Here is a 13,309-nt window from a genome sequence, read left to right on the forward strand (position 1 = left end):
AAACCGTGGGAAATTGCCTAGTATCTTATATAATTATGTTAAAAACGTCTCCAAATGATCATATGATATTTTTGCATATATACTTTTTCTACCTATTTCAAAACTGTAGTGAGAGTGTAGGCGTAGAGGCAGGTCAAAAGTTATGACCATGATTTCTAAATGCCTATGTCCATTACCGACGTTTGATAGATGGATGATGCCTATACATACACACATAAACATGCCAAAAAAGATTAAATAACCACAAATAATAATCAATAAACATTTACCGTCTTACCACAAAAACTTTTAAACGTCAGTTTATGCCTTGTCTAAAAAAATGACAAATTATGACGTTGACATATGGTTCATTTTGCAGCCAAAATTTTATTAGACAAGTGTAAAACAGGGTTTAAAGTTTTTGTAGTAAGGCCCTTAATTTTTAAAGATGATTTTACAATGAAGTCCATACTGTATCTTCACGCTTCTATATTTCGCAATAGGTATTAAATTGTGAAGTATTAGCTATAAATTATGATTTACTAGAGCCTAATGTGCAATGATTGGTTACGCCTAGCCTGACAGGTAATAACTTCTAAAGGTTGTAATGGACGAGGTCAATGCTTATAATTTGATCTGATATTGTTATAAAAAAGGTTAGCTTAGTTTTTTTTAGAAGAATTTTGCACTACTCATAAAAGAAACTTAGGTAGCTTAAAGGCTACTGAGCTACTAAAAATTTCAGATTGACAAATCTAAGAAGAATGATTTATTTGGTCCTAAGAATTAATAAGTATGTGAGACAAAAAATGACAAATATTTATTTTTCTAGTACTTATTTCATCTGGTTATGTATTCACGTTTTTATTCGTTCTGAAATTCCTTAATCAATTATTACGCCTACCAAACACAAATTCTCACGTATGCGATAAAATACTACTAAATAGGCATAAAATAATAACTCGATAACCAAGCGATTTTATTCACTCTCCATTAGGATTAGCATTGCAAATATCTAAAAGTTATTAACAAAAAAGTTCATTCACACATGCCTCGCGAGATGACACGCAACTTTCTTTCAAGACAAACTAGTTATACCACGGTTATAATAAGTATTCATGCATAATATATCATGTTTCTTTTACTATTGAAATAAATTGGTATAATTTTGTGAGCATTTCGTATTTTCCAAAGAAGAGGATTCGCATATCGAAGGACCATTTGACGATATTCATTCTGTTTTCGGAATTTGAATTTGGTTCTCGTTACGGTAAAGTTTTGCTGTTATTAAATACGGTCACAGTTAATATAAGAGAAGGGCTTATGATTAGAGCCAAACAATATCTTGGGCAAAATGTATTAAGGTCTACACGTCCTTGAAGTATGATCTCATCTTAACTTTAATATTGACAACTTGTTACTTGATTAAATTCTGACACATTAGTCACACTTTATGCTCCCACGGTAATATGGAAGTAACTCAATCAAATGAGGAAAATATTGGCAATATGTGGGAGCATTTTGAAATATTATGTTAATCTTTATCCTGGGAGTTGAATAAAAGAGAAAGAAAGAATAGAAGATAAGAATAGAATAGAAGAGAAGATTAGAGAAGACAATGAAAGAGTGTAAATACTACAATCGAAAGAGTAAGTTAAGGAAATATGCATTTTTGTAAGTTTGTAGAACCATTATTGTTTATTTTACCAATTATGTTCCTAGATTATATAGGAATTAGTTTTTAATACAATGATTTAGCGAAAGTTGTCGTGTTTGTGATACTTAGCTGAACATACTTATATCTAATTAGAAACAATTAGTATAATTAAAACTATACATTTTACCGTCACGGAAGACTGTGTTCTTTTTACGATCGATTAAAATGTCATAAATTAATAGGACTGATTATTACTGTTCACTCTTGCTTACTGCGGCGGAATCACATCACGCGAATTCGGCTCGATATTTCCGATATTAAATAGGAATTCCGTTAGTATTTCCTACACATATAAAAATACGGACAAACAACTTTTATTTCATTGAATAAATTACACGATCATATTAAAGAAATACGAAGAAATGTGTGAAAGTCGCAAATTATTTAAAAATAGATTAAAATGGTGTTACAATAATAAAGAACGGCTAAAAATGGACATTATTTCAGAATGTCGTGCCTCTAAAAACTTTAGTGACTTTTGGAAAGCAACCAACAGTTTAAACCATAAGACTGGCCTTCCAGTGAGCGTGGGAGGTGCGAGTGATAGCAGAGACATAGCGGAACTGTTTAGAGAACATTTTACCACTAAGTCTCCACTGGGTCCCTCGTCTGCAGATCCTGGGTCCACCGTGACTGGTGATTTGTATAGGGTTTCTGCTAAACAAGTACGACAAATTGTGAGTAGCATGTCTAGGGGCAAGTCACCGGGTCACGATGGACTCAGTATCGAGCATTTAAAACATGCTGGTGTGCATTTACCACGTGTGCTCGCAATGTTTTATACTTTGTGTCTAAATCACTCGTACTTGCCTATGGATCTTATGAAAACCATCGTGGTACCAATTGTAAAGAATAAAACTGGAGATTTGTCTGATAAGAACAATTACCGACCGATTTCATTGGCTACAATCTTAGCCAAGGTGTTGGACAGTGTGCTCGACTCAGAACTTGATAAACATCTCAATATCCATGACGCTCAGTTTGGTTTTCGCGCGGGACTTTCCACTGAAAGCGCAATTCTGAGTCTGAAGCACACTGTTCAATACTATACGGAAAGAAGTACACCTGTGTATGCATGCTTTCTTGACCTCTCCAAGGCATTCGACCTTGTGTCGTATGACGTGTTGTGGGAGAAACTCAAGAAAACTGGCGTGCCTACACAGGTGCAAAGAATTTTTCACTTCTGGTACCAAAACCAGAATAATTTTGTAAGATGGGCAAACACCTTCTCAGACACGTACAGGTTGGAGTGTGGGGTGAGGCAAGGTGGTTTAAGTTCTCCTAAGCTCTTCAACCTGTACGTTAATGAGCTTATAGTTGGGCTCAGCAGCAATCGAGTGGGATGCTGGATTGACAACATTTGTATGAACAACTTTAGTTACGCGGATGACATGGTGCTGCTGACCCCAACTGTAAGTGCAATGAGGCAGTTGCTCGCAATATGTGAAGCATATAGCATTCAACATGGTTTGATGTACAATGCTAAGAAGAGCGAGTACATGGTCTTCAAGGCCCCCGGTAAATGTACACTAAATGTGCCCGCAATAAAGCTAAATGGCATTGAACTAAAGCGGGTTGACAAGTTCAAATATCTCGGACATTACGTTACTGAGGACCTTGAGGACAAAGTTGACATGGAAAGGGAACGTAGGGCATTGGCAGTTCGAAGTAACATGCTGGCCCGCAGGTTTGTGCGTTGTAGTGAACAAGTTAAAGTCACACTTTTTAAAGCCTACTGCCAGACTTTCTACACGTGCAGCCTGTGGTTCAGATATACACAGAGAACGCTCAATGCCCTACGTGTCCAATATAATAACGGATTTAGGATGTTGTTGGGGTTGCCCCGTTTCTGCAGTGCCTCCGGTATGTTTGCGGAAGCCAGGGTAGACGGCTTCCATGCTATAATACGCAAGCGGCTCGCATCATTGCTGAACAGAGTCAGGAGCAGCACCAACAGCATCCTACAGGTTATTGCGGAAAAGCAAGACTCAAACGTCCTGAAAGCATTTATACGTGCTCAAATTTTGTAAACTGGTTTCTTTATGTTTTTATGTATGGACATTGGTCTGAAATAAAGATTATATTATTATTATTATCTTGTATGTCTCTACCAGACCTCGGGACTATAGAGACCCGGATTTTTGGGAGGCGAACGTGGGGCCGAAGCCAACACGCTGAAGCCCTTTTGAGACAACTTTAATGAAATGGTGACACAAAACCGACGATTATCCCTGTATACACTATAGAAATGTACCCAAGGACAATCCCCGGTTCTGTGCTAAACTATTGCTAACTATGGATGAAAACTACTTGGGCTATTGTGATGGGATGCTAGTGGACTAGGAATGGGGAAACTACGGGAACTATGGCACCTCCCGATAACAATGTATTAAATACATGTTAAAATGGCAGGTGGAGACTCGCCAACTCACTTACTGGGCCCCCGGGAATCAGTCACTGAAAAGCAACAAGAGGGCAACAGGGACATGAGCGGCTGAGAAGGGTGAGGATACCTCGGCGGACTTTAAACGCAGATCACGCGCTCCCTGTGGGTCCAGCATCACCGGCCCACTCGCCACTTACCACGAGGCACCTACCCTCCGAGCAGGACTAACCTTGCTCTAGCGACTCCAGTCTGACCGGCCGATGAAGGCAAGCCAAGAGGCGGGAGACCTATCCCCCGTCATGCTTCACTCCGGCAAGCCGGAGGTGGGGGACAGTATACTCTCCCTGGAGCACTCGGATATATAGCCCCGCGGGGTCGCTACTACCCGTCATCCGCCTCAGATGCCCTGCGGGGCTTATTATTATTATCTCTTGTATGTCTCTACCAGACCTCGGGACTATAGAGTCCCGGATTTTTGGGAGGCGAACGTGGGGCCGAAGCCAACACGCTGAAGCCCTTTTGAGACAACTTTAATGAAATGGTGACACAAAACCGACGATTATCCCTGTATACACTATAGAAATGTACCCAAGGACAATCCCCGGTTCTGTGCTAAACTATTGCTAACTATGGATGAAAACTACTTGGGCTATTGTGATGGGATGCTAATGGACTAGGAATGGGGAAACTACGGGAACTATGGCACCTGCCGATAACAATGTAATAAATACACGTAAAAATGGCAGGTGGAGACTCGCCAACTCACTTACTGGGCCCCCGGGAATCAGTCACTGAAAAGCAACAAGAGGGCAACAGGTACATGAGCGGCTGAGAAGGGTGAGGATACCTCGGCGGACTTTAAACGCAGATCACGCGCTCCCTGTGGGTCCAGCATCACCGGCCCACTCGCCACTTACCACGAGGCACCTACCCTCCGAGCATTGCTCTAGCGACTCCACTCTGACCGGCCGGTGAAGGCAAGCCAAGAGGCGGGAGACCTATCCCCCGTCATGCTTCACTCCGGCAAGCCGGAGATGGGGGACAGTATACTCTCCCTGGAGCACTCGGATATATAGCCCCGCGGGGTCGCTACTCCCCGTCATCCGCCTCAGATGCCCTGCGGGGCTTATTATTATTATTATTAAATGCTAGTACCACAATACTGTATGAACTTTATAATTTGTGTCCGACCTCTGATTGTATCAGTCATTTTTCTCAGAAGAATAAAGAAATAATACCATGCCATTCAGTTTAAAAATACAATGTCTTGAGATCTTAAAACAGATTAAAATATAATTCCATAAATTAATTCTTAACTTATCTACGAAAGAATGTAGGACGGAAGGCCGTTTGTAATCTGCCTATCCCATAAGATCAAAATCGTGATATTATCGTAGTACTTAGTATTGAAGGCATATCAGTCTTCGAATGTGGCCTGAAGGTACACCAGATGGTTCCCAAGTCATGACCCTTAGCATTTCGGAACGAATCGAATCGAACTATACGTTCGAAGGCCGACCGGCGCGGGCGCAGCAAAATGTCAGATGCGATAGGGCTGACCCATCGTGAAACGTGGAGTTATGAAGATTGGGACTACGATTGTTATTTAATAGCTTTTGAATAGCGAGTAAGTGTTTTTTCATTTGGATCCGAAAGATAAATCCTGGTTGAATGCAAAAATTTTATCCTAATCCTTTAAAAAATATCGGTGATGCGCATATAAAAATAAATATCTGACACCTGCAGTTTAATTATGGAAAAAGCGTATCATAACTTTCCATTGCATCCGATTATTATAATTTAATTACCAATTAAGTGCGACTTTACGACTAGTTAAGCACCTTTATATCCTTATCATGGATATTCTCTCTCAGGTCAGAGATTATTTCAATTAATTTGCATAAATCTATCGCGTCATTGCATGGAAATGCCAATTTAATTACTTAAATAGCAGCTGAGTAAATATTTATAGCACTTGCAGAATGATACAAAGTTTACTTTGATAAAGAAAATAATCATACTGGTATTCATACTTTCGATGTCTGTCAATATTGAGCTCGTTAGGAGAGAGGGTTATTCTATTGCTGTTATAATAGTTTAAATCATTTCAGGAATTTAACAAGCTAAAACATATTACCGACATAAATCTAAAGCCATAAACATTATAAAACATATTACCGAGCAATTTCCAAAAACAGTCTCCAACAACACCCAAAAAAGTACAACTTTTTTTCCAAAATTTCTCTGACAGCCCTACCCCAGTCCGGGCGACAGGTGCACAAAAATAACAGATGCCCGGACATTGCTACGGGCCGAGATTGGCCGTGGAGCTTGCTTACTATGTCCAGAGATGTACCTGATTGCTCCATGAATGGGTTTGGTTTGGTATAAGGAAAAATGCAACCTGTTTGCTTCGGTTTTGCAGTAAGGATATTTTTGGTTCTTTGATGTAAAATAGTGTCTTGGATTGGTAAGCAGATTCTGGGTAAAAGAGATTAAATCTACATATATTGATAATATAGCAAATCGTATATATTACAGTTGACTGAAGAGTCAATTTGCTTGAAAGCGATTTGAAAATTTATTTCGGTGTTAGAAAAACACATTTATGGAGGTAGGTTACTTTTTAAATGGGGACACGAAGCGTTTCCCATAGGACCTGGGTGTAACTGCTGGCGGAATTTAGTTTAAAACATTCTAGGCGTAAGTTCGTTAAATATTGTCTCAATTAAAATCCTGACCTTTTTATCGAAGCAATCAATTCTAAAAATAAAAATGTATCACCGTCTTAACGTTTACGATAAAAGGAACCAATTTTTCACCAGCAACGCGGAACTTAGCTTCAGACCTAGAACTTACGACCAGATCTAGAATTATAATCGAATTTTAGTTTTGAATGCAGATTGGACTATTATTTTCCCACGAAGCTGGTATGAACAGGTGTGGCTTAAATGTTGTTCAGTCGTAGACCGAATAGAAATCTGTCACGACTTTACGACTGGGCGCGATGGTTATTAACTAAATCTCCTATTACTAGATGTCACCAAATACATTTCGTTTATAGTAACTTAGTTTATAAGCGGTCTGTTTTCTTGGTCATGAGTTTCAAAATTGATTTCTTTGAAAGGTCTAACAAGATAATGGGTAGCCATGACAGTATGCCGAGAACCGCGCGTAATTTCAGAATTCCACTTTCAGATACCCTATTATAAAAGCGAAAGTTATGGGTGTTCTTCACGCGCAAAAGCCTCAACCGATTTGATGAAACTTGGTAGCAATAAAGCTACATCAGAATAACATATGGGCTACTTTCATACTGTGCGATAGTAATAAAATACAGAAGATAGATTCTGTTCTCAGATCCGTATTTCAAATCTATGAGCTCTAAAACAAAAGACTAATATTTTTTCACTACCAAAGGCATGTGATACTAATGCACTTACACACACACTTGTTTATATAACACACAACCTTGATTCAGTATCAGTAATCAGTGATAATAGGACCGGTATTTTGCCCTTGCGTGTAGAAAGGACCTGCGCCCGCGCATTCAAACTCGATGACCTCTTCTAAAGATCTTGTCCTAAATAGGCGATGTTTGTTTGTATGTCAGATTATTCTTAGGTCACGTTTTTAATTTAGTTTTTGGTATATGACTTGGTTTTTAAGAACTAGTTCTATATGTTGTTCCGTATTTTTTAGGGATTAACAAGGCTATGCTTGATGGACTGTTTTTAGTATTTCCAATATTTAATCGACAATAATTATTTCTAATGATTTTGTCGTTAACGTCTACGTTTAATAGTTTTTGTGTAACTCATCAATCAATTCATAAAATCACTCTACTCATAAATTATTTTTATGTCGACGTATTAATAGTTTTCGCATAATCAGAAGCTCATTTCCTTTTCGTTATTATAACTTTATAAGTAACTAATTTGAATACAATTACTTGAACATCATTATAGGTAAATCGATGACAGACGACAATACATTATTAGTTATTGAAAATAAATTATTCTTTATCCTATAATTCACATATAAGTAAATAAGTTACTCACTACTTCTTCATAAGACACTGCCACTGAAAAACCAACCTAATTTATAAAGTGTTAAGAGTAATTATCACTCAACTTCACAAACCGTGGGAAATGCAAGGGAGAGTGGTGGTCTAATTGTGATTGATCGCGAACATCCTCGATTCTCGATATAATTCGATGCGATGATACTACGATTATGAACGATTATCGATGTCTCTCGATTCTCGTATCGAGAACCGGCGGGTTATTTTTGCAGAGGGCGACACAGTGGCGCGATAAGCCGGGTCTGTCTCGTGCATAATGCTATGGGGAAACCAGTGGCCAGTCTATGCATAATTGATGCTATTTAGTTGAATATCTTGTTATAGCAAAACAACGGTGGTTCTATGAAGGTGTGTCGAAGGAAACTGTATTCATATGATACTGAATTGGAAGCTTTATCCGGCTCAATAAAAAATGGGTTTTTGTTTAAAGGATATGAAAGTTAACCTTCTACTAAGACCTTGAAAGAGATGAATGCAGGTACGTATATAAATACAACTGAGAATCTTTTCAGACGTAACTAATTTAAGAAGACCCGTAAGTAGTCTGTGCTTCATTAAAATTAAAGAATGCCTACAAGTCCACATAACACATTGCTTAAGCAGCGGTTCCCAAATGGGGTTCCGCGGAACCCTGCGGTTCCGTGACAGGCCCTCAGGTGTTCCGCGGAAAATTCAAGATTTCTATATGGTAAATCGTTTCACTGTTGACAATATTAAATTATTATTCATTTTCAATTAAATTGTTTTAAATATTGCATTCCAAAATTCCATTTAGGCACCATGTAGCCTGTAGGTGGGTACTGTACTCGGGAGTGTAACTCTCATACTTTCGCGACAAGTGGCGGGGGAAGGCCACGGCAGCAGATAATTTAATTCCGTTTTTTACAATTTGTAGATTAACTTAATACCTCCAGATCTTCGGCAATCGGCAAAAGTAAGTAGCGAGTCGGCCAAAAATCACCGCATTTTTTGGGCTTATTTCATCGCCAGGATTATACGTTTTCCTACATTTGACAGGACGTGAATTGACACGGCATACAGTATTGCCAGTGGCTATTTTTACCATGAATCAAAGTGTGAAATTATTTCCAATTTTTGCACCTCCGCGAATCCGAAAATTTCGCGCTCGCTTCGCTCGCGACTCCATGTTGCGTGTGATGCTTTTATGTTCGTTTAATTGCTCAAGTATCCAACACCGAAAAAAATTCACGCTCTTCCGTCGAGGTTTCCTTTGATGTTTATTTTTTATTCCTCTGGTTCAGAAAAAGCAATAGCGCTTTCTACTCTAGCTGCTTCTTATTCATTTGCATAATTTGCTTTTTTGTGTGGATATTATACTTTTTGAGACCTTATTAATTTACAGTGGTTTTGTTTATTTTGTGTATGTAGGTACTTAAACTAAAAAAAAAATCGCGCTCGCTTCGCTCGCGATACCGGCTACCACTGAATGTCTTTCAATGCTAGCGGGTGCTGAGAACTTCTTCTTATAGTTAAAAAAAATCGCGCTCGTTCGCCTCGCACCTGTACAAACCCAATCTATTTCTTTTTGCGTTTACTTTGTCAGTCTTCAAACTGAAAACTATTCACATAATACACACAAAGTCAAGGGCAGCTAAATTGTTTTCTGGCCCGTGTGGCAGATAGCCATGCTACGTCTGAGTATAATGAATATGTCTCTAACCATATAACCATTTGGTGCGCTACCACACGCCACGAGCCGTACCTAAGTGTATTTACGTCTTTAGTTTACTTCTTACTTAAGCTAAGGTTCCGCCGAAAAATGGTGAAACGAAAAGGGTTCCGAAGCCAAAAGAATTCGGGAACCGCTGGCTTAAGCATGCAATTAGACAACAAACGAGTGTTAAACTTGATAAGCACTTGTTCGAGTCAGTATCATTAGAAACCTTATAACATTTGCGTAAAATCTGGTTGTTAATAATGCCCCTAATTAGCAATACTTCTATTACAAACCGTTTTTTATTAATTATAAGAGGTACATTAAGTGATGTTATAAACTTGCATGTTTGTTTGATTGTTAGGTACTGTTATTCTTTCTCGCGCAACTACTGAAAGGATTTTCATGAGTCTTGGCGGTTAGCTACATAGATAGTTTATACATCAGAATAACATTCATATGGACTGAAGTCTGGAGTACCTAGTATCTTGGGAATCTTAAAAAAGCGACTAAGTATATAATATGTTTAACGTACCTATATGTAAATAATTAATTCTACAGTATACCACCTAACTTTAAACTCATGTCTGGCAATTCTAGAAAGTTCCACACAGCAAATTACCAGAACAATCTACCCATCAGGTTTAGAACGAAATAAACACGTAATCTAAACTATTTGCTACACAAGCAGTAACAGCAATATTATGAAAACAATAGATTTACACACACATAAATAACGTTATTTCATTATTATTAACTAAAGTAGCATTCGTACATTCTTTCTATATTTCCGTGTTTTGTATTGAAAATGTTTGTAAACATGAAATAGTGGTCAGACAATATTTAGTCAAGTCTGCCAAAAAGGTGTCGAATTGACATGACACTCCATTAATAGAACTTCATGCAAAATTATTGCATAGGTAGTTACAGATAGATTTTTTAAACAAATCCATGCGAAAACCACACCTAATAAAAATGGCAACTTTTCTCATAATAAATGATGTATTTTTTTCTTGTATTTTGCAGAAATTATTGCAAAACATTTGTTTGAAACATGACGCCTGTTCGGTTTCGTAATCGGAATTTCACTTGCTCATTCATTTTCAAGGCTGTTTCTACATGTGTCATTTCGGATTTTAGGTATTTTTCAATGGACCTAACCTGTCACTGTTTTATTCTAAATTTTGTGAAGGGTATTCGCTTACTAACTGTCTAAATTAATCTCGAACAAAGCGTGTAGTTTTACAGTGTAATTGATAACTGTCATAACTGTTATTTAGCTTACAAAAAGATTAAAATAAAACACAAATCAAAGCAAACTGCTATTGTATTATTCCACCGAATAGTGCGTAACAAGAGAGCGGATAACGGATTATTTTATAAATAATAAAAATAAATAAAAAACGTAAAAAATAACAAGTTATTCACGGCGAATAACGACAGTGAAAGTTATCGTAACGCATCACCGCTCGCTATTTACTTTAGCTAAAAGTTATTTTTTAAAATTAAATATTAGCTTAGTCCGCCATTACTAATCAATTGACAGCTGACAAAAAAACTCTGGCGTAAGGCGCGAATGTGATATTAAATGTGAAAAATTACGTTTTTTTTTGTCACAATTTTTTACACGTTTATAATAAAGTGTGTGCAAATAGTTTGCGGAATAAATTAATTGAGTGAAACTGGTTTCTTAGGCAATAGTGCTCATTGGTTGTTGATAGTGATTTATGATTTTACTGCTTAAATAAACATAGCACTTTCTTTTTAATTACCTTGTACCTTTTACCTTGTACCTACCCAGGCAGACCTGAGGACACTAGGCCAGATTTTAACTATTTGAAAGATTGTGTCAAAGGAGTTTACTAAGTGGGTTTTACAAAGGATTTTACTAAGATCATAATTTTACACAATAAGTACCTACTTACCTATGAAGGAAAAACTAGTGAATCTGCGTAATGCGACTTACGTGAGCAAAGAAAAACGTTACATGTACCTACATTATATCTACATAGTAGCACAAAATATAGGTTGGTATTCAGTATGTTGATCGATGTTTCATTATTTTGGTGTTTACGACTTTAATCAGTTAGCTTGCAGTGTTATCAGACAAAGCAAGTTTTGAGTAACATAGGTAGCTCTAAATACATACAATTATGATTAGTCTGACATAGGTACTTTATGTCTCACTGAAGGCGAATGAAAGAAGTTTCATGATTGGGTATATCTTATGAGCATGTTTCCAACCTACCTATTGTTTTCTTAGTTCATAAAAACTTAAACAATAATAGTGTAGGGAAATCATTATTTCTAAAAAAGAAAGCAAGCATATTTTCTCATATGTAAGTGTGGTCATGCATTACCATTTGACCAGACGCACATTGACCTCGCGTTTTATAACACGAGATTACAAGCACGAGCACAGACTATTAAAATCTCGCATGTAATACAGTATTGCACAAACAACGCTTTTGAAAGCTCAGAGCACGTGAGGCTGAGTTCTGTAGTAGTGTTGTATAAAATAAACATAAACTTACAGCTTTAGAATATCCGCTCCCGGCGCTCCCATCTGACGAGTTGCTCAACCTTCTCTCACTGTTGGACGCTGGCGGCGACCACGCCGATCCACTGTCTGACGGCATCTTGACAAGCACAAACTGTCTCACATCATAGCTATCAACCACTATTAACTCGTTATTAACCGTTATTCACAACACTAGCACATCACTATCGGTGTTCCGCGGTCCATTTTACTTGTCCCGTTTACCTGCGGAAGAAAAAATATTCTTTTAGATTTTTTAAGATACAATGTCTATTCACTATCTGTTGTAGAATATACTAGATAAAACATAAAATCGGACGGGCGATAACAAAAACATGTGTTAGATCCCCGGAGATAAAGCACTTGAAAATAATCACGAATATCTCGGCATAAGAAAAACTTACACAATAACTGGAAGTATACACGAATGTTCGTATAACGTTAACAGTAGTAAGTTTACAATCGCTCGGTTATTTCGGAAATAACCGTTATTGGAAACTGACGTCCGTTCGGTCGCGCGCGCGGCGGAGCACTGGCGACGCGAGCGCGCTTGCGCGACAACACAGATAAATTATATTATTTCTTAACCTATAACCAGTTATTGTAATAAAACTATTTTATTTTGCACAACGTTATTTAATGTTTTTGTTGGATTATTAGTTCTGATGCGTGAATGCATTAAGGGCAATTAAAGAAACGTGCTATTAATGTTATTACATTGTATTCTTTATATAACAATGCTTGTATTACTAAATCGCAAATGCAATGACCAATATTTGTATTGCCAAATTCAGGTTTTGATGCTACGCTAAGAACTTTTATGAACATTTTTATTTCAATGCACGCTAAAACCCACGTCTTATTTCAAAGTTCTTAATAGAATTTCTGTAGCTATGAATGACGATGTTAACAATGCCGTTTCGAGCAAT

General features: G+C 37.6%; 1 protein-coding gene across 4 annotated transcripts in view; it reads right to left on the reverse strand.

Moving 5' to 3' along the window:
- The window catches only part of LOC124640938 (LIM domain only protein 7), a 193,060-nt gene that overhangs the window by 94,497 nt on the left and 85,254 nt on the right, over positions 1-13,309 (reverse strand). For 3 of the 4 annotated variants that reach the window (XM_047178903.1, XM_047178904.1, XM_047178901.1), the window contains exons 1-2: positions 12,785-12,936; positions 12,376-12,605 (exon numbers count right to left, since the gene is read on the reverse strand). In XM_047178903.1, coding sequence (XP_047034859.1) covers positions 12,376-12,480 — 105 coding nt within the window. In that variant the 5' untranslated portion in view covers positions 12,481-12,605; positions 12,785-12,936. Of the gene's footprint in view, positions 1-12,375; positions 12,606-12,784; positions 12,937-13,309 lie in introns of those variants that run through there. The other variant, XM_047178902.1, reaches the window with a different exon arrangement.

This window comes from Helicoverpa zea, chromosome 21 (genome assembly GCF_022581195.2).
Source record: "Helicoverpa zea isolate HzStark_Cry1AcR chromosome 21, ilHelZeax1.1, whole genome shotgun sequence".
NCBI lineage: Eukaryota > Metazoa > Arthropoda > Insecta > Lepidoptera > Noctuidae > Helicoverpa > Helicoverpa zea.